This window comes from Tinamus guttatus, unplaced genomic scaffold (genome assembly GCF_059628265.1).
Source record: "Tinamus guttatus ecotype Peru unplaced genomic scaffold, ASM5962826v1 Tinamus_guttatus_pri_ptg000599l, whole genome shotgun sequence".
In the NCBI taxonomy this organism is placed as follows: domain Eukaryota; kingdom Metazoa; phylum Chordata; class Aves; order Tinamiformes; family Tinamidae; genus Tinamus; species Tinamus guttatus.
The window spans coordinates 2,342,655-2,356,118 of NW_028289133.1; the positions used below are offsets into that span (position 1 = coordinate 2,342,655).

Here is a 13,464-nt window from a genome sequence, read left to right on the forward strand (position 1 = left end):
GTTACAGAATTGGAGATTGAAAGATTGAAAGAGGATAAAATGAGAGATACCTAACTATGATCTGCTTAGACCTATCCCATTTAGCATTTGAGTAAGAATGAGTAACTCCCTGCAGATCCGGAATTCAATATATTGTGGTTATATCATAGCAGATTGCATTTGCCCTAACTCACATTCTTTTAAGCCTTCCTTTTAGGTGATTTTCTTTGTAAATTCTCTACTTTTGGCTGCTTGGCCTGTGAAATAGCTCAGTTTGTAATTAGCAGGATTAGCAGGCCAGATTCTGATGTGCTCTGTTAGGAGAAGAAAACAATCCCATAGGATCAGCAGAAGTGTGACCTTCTCAGGCTCCCTAAGACTGAATTCAGCCTTTGGTTTCTCAGTAGTGTTGATAAGGAAGTGAAAACGGATGGACTGTGGCTGTTTAACCTAATTTTGGGGCTCACTTTCTGATTTTTTTCTCCTTAGTTTGGGAAGTTGGAGCACTGAATAGCCAATAGCTGAACTGAATGCCTAAGAGCTCCACTGAACTGGCATTTTCCCAAAGGAAAGGTAATTAAGGCCTATAATAATTATCTAAGACAGACCATAATCCTGGTAACATTTCTTTCAGCAAAAGACCTACTGACCCTTTGCATGCCTTCAGTCTCATGCCTGTAGAGCTACGCCTAGAATATTATTAGTTGTTGCTCAAAGCAATGGTGCACAATGTTATTTCACTCTGTTACATACAGACCGTTCCATCTAAAAACAAGTACTGAACATTAGTAAAAGAAATAAAAAGAACTCCAGAATACCAAGATCAGCATATTTTGTGGCAAATGTAAAATGCAAAGCTTTCATTTGAGCCAAAATACTTTGAATGCATTTTTATTTTTTAAAAATAAACTTATTCTGAGTCTGTGAAGAACATCTAAATACATGGCAGGGCAACTGATAGCTAAATTCAAATGAAAGCACTAGTTGCTATCTTGTGTGGGTATTTAAATCACACTCCACTACAGCCCGCAAGTATTTGGTTAGATAACAGTGCATATCTTTAACATTTCTTACCTTGCCTGTTTTTTGGCTGTTGGGAGAGCGAATGGAGCTGTCCTTTACACTGCTCTGCAAAAGACAGAAAGAAATGACATCAAAGTGCACAGGCAGCCACATTTGGTATTTGCATACACATGTGTCTATTATAGACAGCTGAAAACCATTATGGTTCACTGACAGTTCTGTACAGTTGGGAAAAACAATCTTATTGCAGGTTAATCAGTTTTTTTTTTCCCAAAAGTCTCACTCAATGCAAACATATATTTTTTAGGGTTGGGGAAAAAAAAATTCGAATTCTCTTAAATTTGATTAGGCTTATATTTTCACGTATCCCTAGATAGCTTAAAGTTGATTTGCATTTATGATTGCATTATGAATTTTAAGATCTATCTTCAATGGCAAATTGTTTTTAAGTTATTTTTTCCCCCTAGGTTCCCATTTTTCTTTCCCAGACAGAACAACTTATTGCAATGCAGATTAATTAAAGAGTTTTGACCCACACAGATTATGGTGAAGAAACATTTCTCAGCAAGTAATATTGCCCATTGTGCATTGCTGAGCAGGAATGCGTTGGTCTTTCCCAGTCTGGAGATGAAACAAGTCCAGTGTGGGCATAGACCATGGGGCAGAAGAGTAGGTTTTAATTGTGTCTGACCCTGCTGTGTGCACATGTGGTGCAGACCAGACACCGAATGGAAAGACAGACCCTTGCAAAATCACAGCGTTCAGCCCCTTGTAGCCATAAGGTGGTTTATCTCCCGTAATCTGATTAGGGCCCCAAGGCAAGAGGCACTTGGCAGCTTCATCTCATGATGAAAACGAAGGACGTCACAGGTCCTCGCTCGGCCAAGATCTAATCTCCTTCCAGCCTCCTGTGCTGGATCCACCAGCTCTGTTTTTCCATCCCTGGCCCTGAAGTCCTCTTGCTTCTTTGAAGCAGGGCTTGTGTTGTCTACTGAACTATATGCAGATCAGAGCACATGGGGCAGGAAGCTGCTTTACTCATTGCTTGGGCATGGGATGTGGTCGGAGGGGAGCACAGCGCACATCGCTGCCATGGGCCCATGAAGAGATTATGAAATCACACCTGGGGCAGGGGATGTGAATGTAAGAGGAAGAACAGCAGGAGCGTGCAGCAGAAGACCTGTGTCAGAGTACAACGGATGCAGGCATGAGTTTGAAGGGATGCAGCATGGAGATGCGGGTGGTCCTGCATGGATGCCTGGGGCATACAAAGCGCGAGTACTTACGGGTCGCGTGGGGCTGCTGGTGGGAGCAGCAGCAGCAGCTGCCTGGGAGAGATAGAGAGCTGAGAGCTCCTTCACGGAGGGCGCAGGGGACCTCGCTTGGCCTTGGTGCAGTGTCTCCTCCGGGACGCCTAAAGACGGCCACCTCCTCTCGTCTGAAACAGAGGCAGGCATGCACAGTGAGATATGTGATGGGGACCTTATGCACAAGCAAGGCACGTCACTTACGGAGGGCACTGCAAGGTGCGTCCACCCTTTGCACACATATTTTTTTCCTTTTTTTTTTTCATTATTCTGCTAGATGCCAACAGGATGCACTCACAGTATGCAGACCCCGCTAGCATGTACAGAGCTTTGTGTCCATATGAAATGTCTTAGCCCTTCTGGTTAGGCAGGGTTGTCATTTCTCTGTTACTGCTGTAAAAAACGCGAGAAGGTTCTCCTTTCATCTGCAGACTTGCATTGCTGCAGGCAGACTTAGCGTGGCATTTGTGATGCTTTCTGCTTGGACAATAGGCTCTCTACCCACAAATCCAGCTTTTGCACGGACACGGATGGGCTGATGTACTCTTTAAACATGGGCACATTGAAAGCACTGCAACAATCCTAATGTTCTCTGCCTTCAAATCTCAGACCCCTCCAAATCGTGAGATTTTATAAACAACAAACTTATGATTCTTCTCTTGCTTTTCTGGATTTTGAGCCATGAAGTTCAGACTTTCAAGCTTTGAGCTGACATGTTAAGGACATTTATTTTTTCTTTATTTTAAAGCAACGACAGCTAATTACATCTAATAACATGACTCCAGGAACTGGTGCTGCAAGTGCAACAGTAGTTCCCTTGGGGACCTAAGATAAACCTCCTAGCTACCACCACCAACAAAAAGACAAAGAGATTAGAGCAGAGGGAGTCCCACGAGAGTGTCAGACTGGCTGGCATTTTACTGAAAAGTCACAAATCCCATGCTTTCTCTTGCCTTTTGTACCAGCTGCTTCCGCAGATGCCCAGGCATTTTGACTCAAAATCCAGGCTGGATACCTGGGGACACAGCTGGAAGCAATACAGATTTAAATGCCCAAGTCTGCCAGAGATCACTAGGACATGAGGAGAGGAAACACAAGAAGAGATTTCCTTAATGCTTGTTTTCTGTAAGTCGACAGGTAAGGATGGGATTTCTCTCTCTGCTTTCATTTTGGGATATCAACCACTCTCTCATTACATCAGTTTTTCCCACAATGCCCAGGAGAGTGCAGGCTTTGACTAAATGCCTGGCTGTGCGCTTAATGGCATCCTGGAAGTTGGGAGGAAACAGGCAAGGCATCACTGAGGCGCCTCCATCACAGGATCTCCCACTAATACCTGCTAACACGGATCCACTACATGCTGGAGAAGGCTTCTGCCTTCGTCTGGAGTTTTGTAGCCCACTTTTGAAGGGGTCCCTCTTGCAGAGGGCCAAGAGGGTGGATGTAGTCCACCCTGTAAAAAGGGAAGGTGAAGCTCCTTGTCCTGGAGCTGGGCTGGTGGTACCTGATGGTCCTGTTCAGCCAAAAAGGAGTAATGCAACCACATGGGGATCTGCAGTCAGCATAGTGAAAAACAGCACAACATCAGAGCTGGCGATTCCTTCACCCTCTAGCTCACAGAATCATAGAATGCTTAAGGTTGGAAGGGACCTCTAGAGACCATCTAGTCCAACCCCCCTGCTCCAACAGGGACACCCAGAGCAGGGGCACAGGGTGGCATCCAGGCGAGTTTGAAGATCTCCAGAGAAGGAGACTCCACAGTCTCTCTGGGCAGCCTGTGCCAGGGCTCGGGCACCCTCACAGTAAGGAAGCTCTTCCTCATATGGAGATGGAACTTCCTCAAGTAGCTCAAGGCGACAGGACTTCTGTTTTATTGAGGGATATAATTAGAAACAAGGGCTTTTGCTGAGGCTTTCACCTTATCACTGACTTTTTTTTTTTCCTTTTTAGCATTATTTTTTTTTTTGGAGCACGCGGCTTGCACAAAGCCCTGTGCTTGCTTATCACTTCTCACAAAACTGCCCACCACAGATAGGGACTGCTGGAGCCAGCCAGGCGAGGGGCTGCTTCAGCGCTCGCAGAAAGCCTGACCCTGTCACTCGGCTCTGAAAGGCTAATTATAGATAAGAGCAAAACAACAACAGTTGGCTCCGCTAATGAGAAAGCCAAAAGAACCTTGAACATCTCAAGAGCTACCAGCACCATTGCAAAGGCAGCTCCGGGAGGGAGACAGGGCAGGCAGGGCACTTCACGGATGAAGATGAAGAAGCAAAACCAAAGGGCATTTTGCAGGCTAGACTAAGGATGTTATTGCTTGATCTGTTGTAGATGAGACCCAATTTGAGACACTTTTCTACCCAGATGAGACGAAAGGGTCTGCTGGGATGTTTGGTCCTTGTTACACACTGAGTGATGTATCTGGCACAATGCATCCCGGCACGATGGTGCCCTAGGGAGAACAAAACCCAATGCTCCAGCAATTAGAGCATCCTCATGACCAAAAAATGAAAGAAATCAGTCCCTTAATGCTCCCTCCTCCTGTCCCATACAGAGGAAGACACCAGAGCCTCATGGTGCTTTTGTCCCAGTGAAGAATATGAGAGAAGATCCCGTATTAATGCTGGGCTTCAACATGGAAACCATCATTTGTGCCAGGATCTAATGCGAGATCAACCCGTGCATTTCATGCGAGGAGCTGCAAATTTAGGCCTGTTTGTTGGAGCAGCTGTTGGTGTTTCTTTAGTTGGTGCCTCGTCTCATGCATTGCAGCTCAGGGTCGGTTTATAGCTTCTGTGCCACAGCGCCTGGCTGAGCAGGAAGGGCTGGGATTTGTGGGGTCCTTTCTTAGGGAAAGAGGGTGCAGAGTGATGCCCAAAAAGAGGGAAAAGGAAAGAAAAAGAAAAGAAACTCCAAAGCACTCCTGGGGCAAGAACAGATCTGCAATCTCCTCACGGTGAGCAGAAATATCCTGATTTTGTAGCACTGTGCATCTGCCCCACAGAGTTTGAGGTCTTCCCTGTATACTGGAATAAGCAACTTACTTAGCTGTAGGACACTTTAAAAAAACCTGAGCTTGAAAATCTGCATAACACCAAATCAAGAAACTCACAGTAGTGGAAAATCATTCATCATATTCATTTGTATTCACTAATCATTCCCAACAGGGGAGGAAGAAGGGGAAAATGAAGGGAAAATGGGGGAAGAGACTCTTAAATATTAATCTAAAAATACAGTCACTTCCTCTGCTGCTATTGCCCATAAATCACTCAACCGCTCTGTCTCCTGCTGGAGATAACGTTACAGGTTTCTCTCTCTTGAACCGTAACTGTTTTACATCCAACAACCAAATCCTAGCAAGCAGGAGACAAATCACTAGCAAAATTCCTCCCTACTCCTTCCCCCAAGAAAAGCTCATCTCTCCTATAAGAGGCAGCTCTGTCTCACTTTTCTTTCTATTTAATGCTCTATATCTCACTGCAAAACAATATTACCCACCTGCTGGTGTCCACCACTTCTGCCGCTGGCCCTCTTTTGTAGAGCGGCTCCCACCACTGAGCCCAGTGAGCTGCCGAGTGACTGAGTCACCTATTAAAAAAGGAAGCTGCAAGCTCAGCATCGAGCTCCCCATGCCGCCCAGCCAACCACATGTCATCGGCTTTGCTCCCAAAATCAGCCGTCCTGAGCAAACACAGCTGCTGAGCAAAGCCCTTTGTGCCGCCAGCCTGTGGAAAGGGGGGACATGCGGTGGGGACCGGGCGCGCATGGGACTGCACCAGCAAGGGGGAAAGGAAAAATCCGTTTTCCTTGTTTGAAGAAATAAGGAAAAAACCCAGCACAACAATCCAGGTTGTGCCAGGGCCTGGCCTGCCCTGTGCTGCAGGGCACAGGTATGTGATGGTTTCAATGCCCCCGGCCCTGCCATGTCTTGGCCACCACACGTCTCAACACACAATGGGAGGAAAGGGACCCATATCGTGATGCTTCTTAGCCCTGGGGAAATTAGTAGAGGAAACTATGAGAAACCTGGTAGGCACTCTGTTTTTCAACACTTATCTTATCCTGCTTTTAGATCACAGAATCACAGAATCATAGAACGATCATGGTTGGAAAAGACCTTCAAGATCAAGTCCAGCTGTAAACCCATCACCACCATTGCCTGTTAAACCATGTCCCTAAGTGCCTCATCTACACGTTTCTTGAACCCTTTCAGGGTTGGTGACTCCACCACTTCCCTGGGCAGCTCCTTCCAATGCTATCCCAAGCCCCAGCCCAACAGCTGCTGGGCGAGCAAGGCTGAGAAGGGATGGAGGTGTCTGGCATGGAAATACTTCTGCTTTTCACTGTTGTGGCTCTACAAACTGGTGGTGTCTCAGGCATCTGGAACTTTTCAACTATCCCTGCTGCTTGGGGCAGCTGGTTATCTACCCTCAGTTAGATGGTTGCTGCCCGTAGGATCTTCTGCTTTGGGGATGCCCCATCCTCCTCCCTCTGCATAACCCGCACGTACCGAATCACACTGACACTGTCCTGCCCTGCCTTCGGAAGGGGCTCCTGAGCATCAGCGCCGCTGGCGCGTCCGGGCTGGGGGATTTGCACGGGTGGGTGAGTGCTAATAAAAGCAGGCTGAGAAACCAGCACTGCTGCTTAATCCGGCAGCTCCGTTGGCACCGCTCGGTCAGTGGGGGAAGGTTCAGTCCTCTGCACCCTCCGCCCAGGCATCCATAGCTGGAGAGCTCCCGTTAGCCGGAAGAGATGCTCGGAGGGTGCACAGGGTGAGTGGTACCATCGGGCATGGGGGCAGCGATGGTCTTGGGTGCGGGATTAGCGACCGGAGGGCATTTCCATTTCTGGCCTTGAGACCTGCTCTTGAGGTTCCAGGGCACATTAAAACACCCAAATTTGCAAAAGAGGGGGCAGAAGGGTGGAGGAGGCAGCGGCAGGGAGCACCTGCTGGGTCTGGGGCTGCCTCCAGGAAAGAACGAGGAGCAGAGATGCTCTGAAGCATCTCAGCGGTGCTCCCTGCCTCCTGGGTCACGCTGGGCTCTGTTTGCAAACCACAGCATTTCCTCTCATCTTCAGTTCCATGATGTGAAATGAGGATCTGAAATTCAAGGTTTTCTTTCTAGGGATTAACCAGCTATGTGGGAGAGTGTTAATCATAAATAACACCCACTCCCCCTGTCTGTCCTTTTTTTTTTTTTTTTTAAGAAATCTGCTTGACCAATCTTGACCATTTTGGACTGAATGTCTTCATATATATACATATATATATAATTTTATATATATGTATACTTGCCTGAGTAGGAAACAACCTTCAAAAGTGAAAAACTGAGATTTTCACAATTTCAGCTAACCACCTCAAGTTTAAGAATACCCCTGATTATAGGCAGATTTCTAACAAAAATGGTGCTAATCCAAATAGCACTCTTGTTCTGATTCTGAAATTCCTTGAGTAGTTCTCATCCTTTCAAATAAATTTGGGCAATGTCTAGTACAACAGAATCCCGCTCTGAAGCTGGAGGACATCTCTTGTGCACATTGTAAATAAAATGACTAATTCACATTAAAAAAAATAAAAACCCTTACTCTTAGACTGGTTAAAGAAAGATTTTGCAGAGTCTGCAAGCCATATGTTGCAATTATGTGAACAGCTCTGGCTCATGGAGCTAACATATGAATTTGGAAATGGGAAAATATCTGCAAAGAAAAGTGCCAGAACCAGAGGAAGGTGCTAAGCAAATAAGTAAAATAAAATAATGCAAACAAAGAGCAGCTGTGGTAAAGAAGATACGAGATTTAAAATGCTAATTCCACTTTAGGGATTGTTTACTAAGTTCTAGCCAAACAATTAACATTTTGCATGTGGGTAAAGTCACATTTGCAAATCTGGGAAGGACAATACAGCTACTGAAGAGTGTCTTCTTTCCAGCACTGGACTTGTAAAATAAAATCTCTACAATTTCCAGCACCTGTAAACTGACACTTCATGGTCTTCAGTCACTTTTGCAAACATTTTTGGATCTTTAATGTCAGCTGGACTTTCATGTATAGGGGTAATGTCATCATCCTCAGGTACTTAAACAGCTCCCAGAGGAGACTCAGGAATATCGAGCCTCAGGCAGAGACGAGTATCTGCCCCAAGGCAGTTTAGGGCTATTTTTGGACTTTGCAAAAATCCAGGAATGTGGAAGACGCTATTCCTGGCACAGAAAAAAATGCCAGGAAGCTTCACCAAGCGACAGCTGTCAGTGGCATTGCTGGTTGAGGACAGCCCTCCTGAGTGGGCCAGCTGGTGCTTGGTCGCCTCTCCTTGGACAGGCCCTAACCATCACCCAGAGCAGCTCCCTGGCTTTTGGGATGCGAACAGACTAGCCAGGTCAAACTCAACTCAGATTTGCCACTTTCTTGCCCTCTCCCTGCTGTCTACAATGGGTTAATAAATGCTGAGAGGACATTAGATAAATTGTGCCCACAGGCAGTGTACAGCGGGCGTCTTGGAGGCCTGCACTGCCCTCCAACACGCTGGGGATCACATATCACCTCCTGGCACCACTCTGGCAATGTCCAGTAAATGTGTATCTATTATTCATAGAGGGAATTTTCCCTGAAATAGCAATAAACATGCGTGCTTTCCCCATAACGAGAGCTGCTCCTATCACTCTGCTTCTCACTGTTACCCACCTGCAGCAGTTGCTTTAGTCCCGGCTGCTCTTCCTGCTCCATTGACCTTGAGCATTTTGGACTGAGACAAGCGCCGGGCAATAAGCTGCGATAGCGGCTTCCCCCAGCCCTAAAAGAAAACCTAGAAAAAGCAGCACAGAGCTGTCCACCGAAATAACCTCTCCTGGGGAGAGGGCTTCTTGGCGTGCCGGGAATACCAAGCCTTTTAAGGAAAGCCCTATGTGACCACCATGGAGCGATACCTTGGGAATGTCAGCGCAGGCATGAGCATTGCAAGTGTCGCTGGTGGCGTGTCCCGTGCAGGGACAAGACAAGGGGGGAAAGCCATCAGGAAAAGGAGCAATATGGATTTTTATTCATTTTTCTCCCCACACAATGGCATTTGCAGGAGTCAGCAGGCAAGCTGCATCTAGAGGGGACTGCATCCACTCCTGATCTGAAGGATCTCTGAGGAACTGCTGAGACTGCCCAGTTTTTTTTGTTTGTACTGTGTTTTCAATCTAGTCTCAACTCTTTGCCACTTAGAGCAGAAAAACAAAAACAAAAACAAAAACCCAAAACAAAACAAACAAAAAAACCCAAACCCTTTTTTTTTAGAAGAAACAGCCACAGCCAGAAAAAAAGAGAAAGAAATAGCAGTAATTTTCAAAGAGAAAACTCTCACCCACTTGTAGAGATCCCCCAGTTCTTCCGTTCACTTCTAAATGAGGCAAACCGCCTCTGAGAATATGGGGGAGGAGAGGAACAACTGACTTCAAAAGAATAAAACACCGTTTTGCAAGTACTTCAGGCAAAAACATCTACTACTGTGTTCAAACCTAGGTTTATGGCCAGCGTGGAGGTATTTTTCTCCTCCTTGGCAAGAGGGTTGGGGTGTCTTGGCCCACTTTCCCATGAAGGAGCCTTCTGTATCCTCTGCAGTGCTGCGTCTGTTTAAGGGCCAAACTGCCCTTGAACTGCCGCTGCCTCCTGACGTTAGCGTGGGCCTAGCATGTAAACCCAGAACTTGTCTGAAAAGCACTAGAGAAGATCTCGTTCCAGGAATAAAACTATTCCAAGTCTGCCAGGCGTGGTATGTGTGTGCTAGGAAATTCTGTGCTTGATGGATGCTTAATTGCCACTAACGGATTATCTACAATTTTGCCTGGCAAGAACAAGGCTTTTCCTATTTTGCCTCTTCTCATGAAATGGCATCTGTACCTGAGGGGACCAGCTCCATTTTTTTTTCCCCTTATCCCCCCACTTTTTTTTTTCCTAATAAAAACCTGAACCTTCAGATATTTTCCAGAAAACAAAAATGGGCAGAAATTAACGAATGGGGAAGAAGTGGGAAAAGTCACACATGTGTCTCAGAAGCCATCACTATCAACCACTGAATATATGACCAGAAAACTCCTGCTTTGAGCTCAGGTTGTTGGGGTCAAGCACTTGCACAGGGGCAGGGTGGCAGAAGCAGGAGATCACCGTGGTGTCCTGGCTCTCAGTGGTCCGTAGGGACTCTTGGCCATGACACAAGAGCTTGGAGCTCTGTGGCTTTTCGTAATCAGGAATAAGACACAGGTTTTGGCTCCACCTTACAGAGCTGTGCAGGTTTTTGGAGACAGCTGTCCATACGTGAACAGAAATAGGAAGAAGTGTGTCTATTTTAATGCTGTTAATGTGGTGGCCTTTCTGGCCAAATAAGCAGAGATGTCTAAAGGGTTTCAGTGAGTGAGCATGGGCAGTTCCTGAGCAACTTTACTCCCCTTGCCTTGGACAGAGGCTCTGCTTCTCATCCTCCCTGGAGCAGAGTTCACGGATGGTGCTCAGGGACCCAAACACATTTTTCACTTTTCCCCTGATGCGGGAGAGAACAAATCCTGCCCTGCCTCCTAGTCCCTAGGGATGTGAGAAGGAAGCAGAGTCATTTCCCTCTGAGGAGTCTCTATTTTGTTGTCTACATGTTGTGACCAGCCCTGACACTGGTTTTGATCTAGAAGAAGTCTCCCCCTCACCCCCATAGCATCTGTCTACCCTTCTCCTGGCCACAAAGTCCCAGTAACTCACAACACCTCCGAGGGAGAGAGTAGAAGCTGAGGATCTGACCTGTGAATTTAAGTGTCAAAGCTAGAAACTCAAATGCTTTGAGGCAGGGGACAGTCACCCATGAACAAAGCTCTGTGCCCACTTCGAGCATGCCCAAACACCTAAGACAACAGTGCTCATCTAGACAGAAGCCACAACCCCTGGTGCAGAGGGGCAGTATTCTGCAGCACACACTGGCATCTACCAGGCTCTGGGTCAGCAAAGTCCACTGCTTTCCAAGACCTACAAATGCCTCTTTCATATTAAGAGACACGGAGAGACCTCGTTTGCCCTGTATTTTATCATTAGTCCAAAGTTCATGTTCATACAGTGTTTCACCCCATGCTAATCCACCCCAAAATTACTTACAGAGAGGTCTCAGTAGCCTCGATGGTCGTGTGGCACCATAGACAGTCCCAATGGAAATCTATGTGAAGCGCAGGACCAGGCAGCCTGTAGTGTATCCTATGGAACCCTGCTCCGCTGTCCTCACCCTCGATCCTGTTCACTGGCTCTAAGGGGCCTCAGACAGCTGGTTTTATCACCAAGCGCTGGGCTATGTTGAGAGGATGAACCACAGGGTCTATTTTTAGGGAAGAGCGTAGCTGCTATCCCATCAGGCTGAGTCAATCATGAGTTCTCGCAGTCCTACTCAATGGTGGGGAAAGTCTCAGGGCCTGGCTTATTTTCAGAGCTCATTCATTCAAAATACCCCCTCTGTAATTCGGTAGGGGACAGGGGAGGCTTCCAAGCAGTGGTGTAAGGTGGAGCGTCATTTCCCTGACTCACTGTCACGTCCTTCAGCTGCGATTGCCACTGCTTGACTCTCCTTGGCTCCTGTCACAGTCAAAGTCTTAGCGAAAAGCCAGGAAGGTGGCAGGTGTTGGTTACATGTTCTGGTTTCTTATTTATTTTGCAAATCAAGTGTTTTAGAACATGCTGCTTTAGGGGAGAGAAAGCGAAATGAAATATGTGTGCAAAGGACGACAAATGAGCTACTTGCTTCATCATGCTAAATCATAAAGCAAGGAGTTTCATTAAAAAAAATCTTGTTAGCTTATTCTACAGATACATACACCCATATATGTATATTCACACACTTGCCTTTCAATTTTGGAAAAAAGACTGCAGATAGACACCCACAGCAGGTATTATTCCCCTTGCTAAGGCAGGAGCAGCACTAGACTCATCTGGAAGTAGGACCTGTCAGAGACCAGGTAGAAATCGCCTCCTTCCTTGAGCTCCTTCCTTCCCTCGCAGTGCATCACATGGGGAGGTGCTTTGGCCACTGTTTGCAGAGGGGATAATAATAAAGTGCTGAGTCCTGGATGGCTGTTGACATCCTCAAATCTCAGTTGGGTAATGGGTGCTATTTTTAGCAATTTAATGACCTGTGCAACTGTTCGTCAGTGCCTGGGACCCTGGCCTGGCCCTGTTAATTTACAAATACATTCACAGCCAATGTCTTGGAGAATTGGGGCTTATTTTAACAGACATTTTCTTTTAATGCTTTTACCAGGCTGGGGTAGTCGTTCAGTCCATGGCTGGAGAATCCAGTCTGAATCAGATCCTGTGGCAATCTCTTTGATTTACTTTTAGGACACTTGTAGGGCATTCAAGCTTGAGTAAATCACTATGGGACAGTGGAAGGAGATGTGTGTTTGCTGTGCCTGTACCAGAAGTGTAAACACAGAAGCCATCATCACCTGAACTAAAGCACTTGTTCGGATGTGCTTAGGACCAAGAAACATGGTGGTGATGGCAAGAAAGCCACGCTCAGTCCCATCCTGCTTGTACCCCACTGGGCAATGTATATGCACCAGAGCACCCAAAGCTGGCCATTTCCTGTGCCACACAACGTGGACCTGTTTCCAGTGTCTACACTGCAGTTGTGGTGAGAGCTTCTTCTGAACCGGACACATCTGCTCTATGTAGTAGCACAGAAGCCACCTTAGCCTTCCTGTGAAGGTACTTCCATGTTGACCTGAAACTCTTCCCACTTCTTTACCACGCATTTGAACATCCCTCTAGCTGTTTCAGTCTGGGCTAGCTGGCTCCCCGGTCACCTGAAGATCTCAGCAGCATTGTGCTGAGGAGCCAGAGAGATCCTGTTTCCCAACGGATCTCTGTACTCTTGGCTCCAGAGGGCCAAGCAAGTTGTGGGTACTAATCTCCCAGTTTGAGAACTTGTGTTTCTTGGTTCCCTACAAATGAATACTATTGAGATACTATTGAATACTATAGAGAAAGATTGACAGTGTGTGCCAAGAAAGGCCACAAGGATCCTTCTGCCTTCCTTGCGCGTCTCCAGGAATAACTCCCTATGAGGATGCTCCATGTCATTTCAGGCAGCAGTTCTGCATCCCACAAGGAGGTTTCCCTCCCCAAACCACATCACATCCAGTATGTG

The 13,464-nt window shown here is 46.6% G+C and overlaps 1 protein-coding gene across 1 annotated transcript in view; it reads right to left on the reverse strand.

Moving 5' to 3' along the window:
- The window catches only part of XIRP1 (xin actin binding repeat containing 1), a 30,435-nt gene that overhangs the window by 8,319 nt on the left and 8,652 nt on the right, over positions 1-13,464 (reverse strand). The window contains exons 5-6 of the mRNA XM_010214501.2: positions 2,289-2,440; positions 1,054-1,107 (exon numbers count right to left, since the gene is read on the reverse strand). Of these exons, the coding sequence (XP_010212803.2) occupies positions 1,054-1,107; positions 2,289-2,440 (206 nt within the window). The remainder of the gene's footprint in view (positions 1-1,053; positions 1,108-2,288; positions 2,441-13,464) is intronic.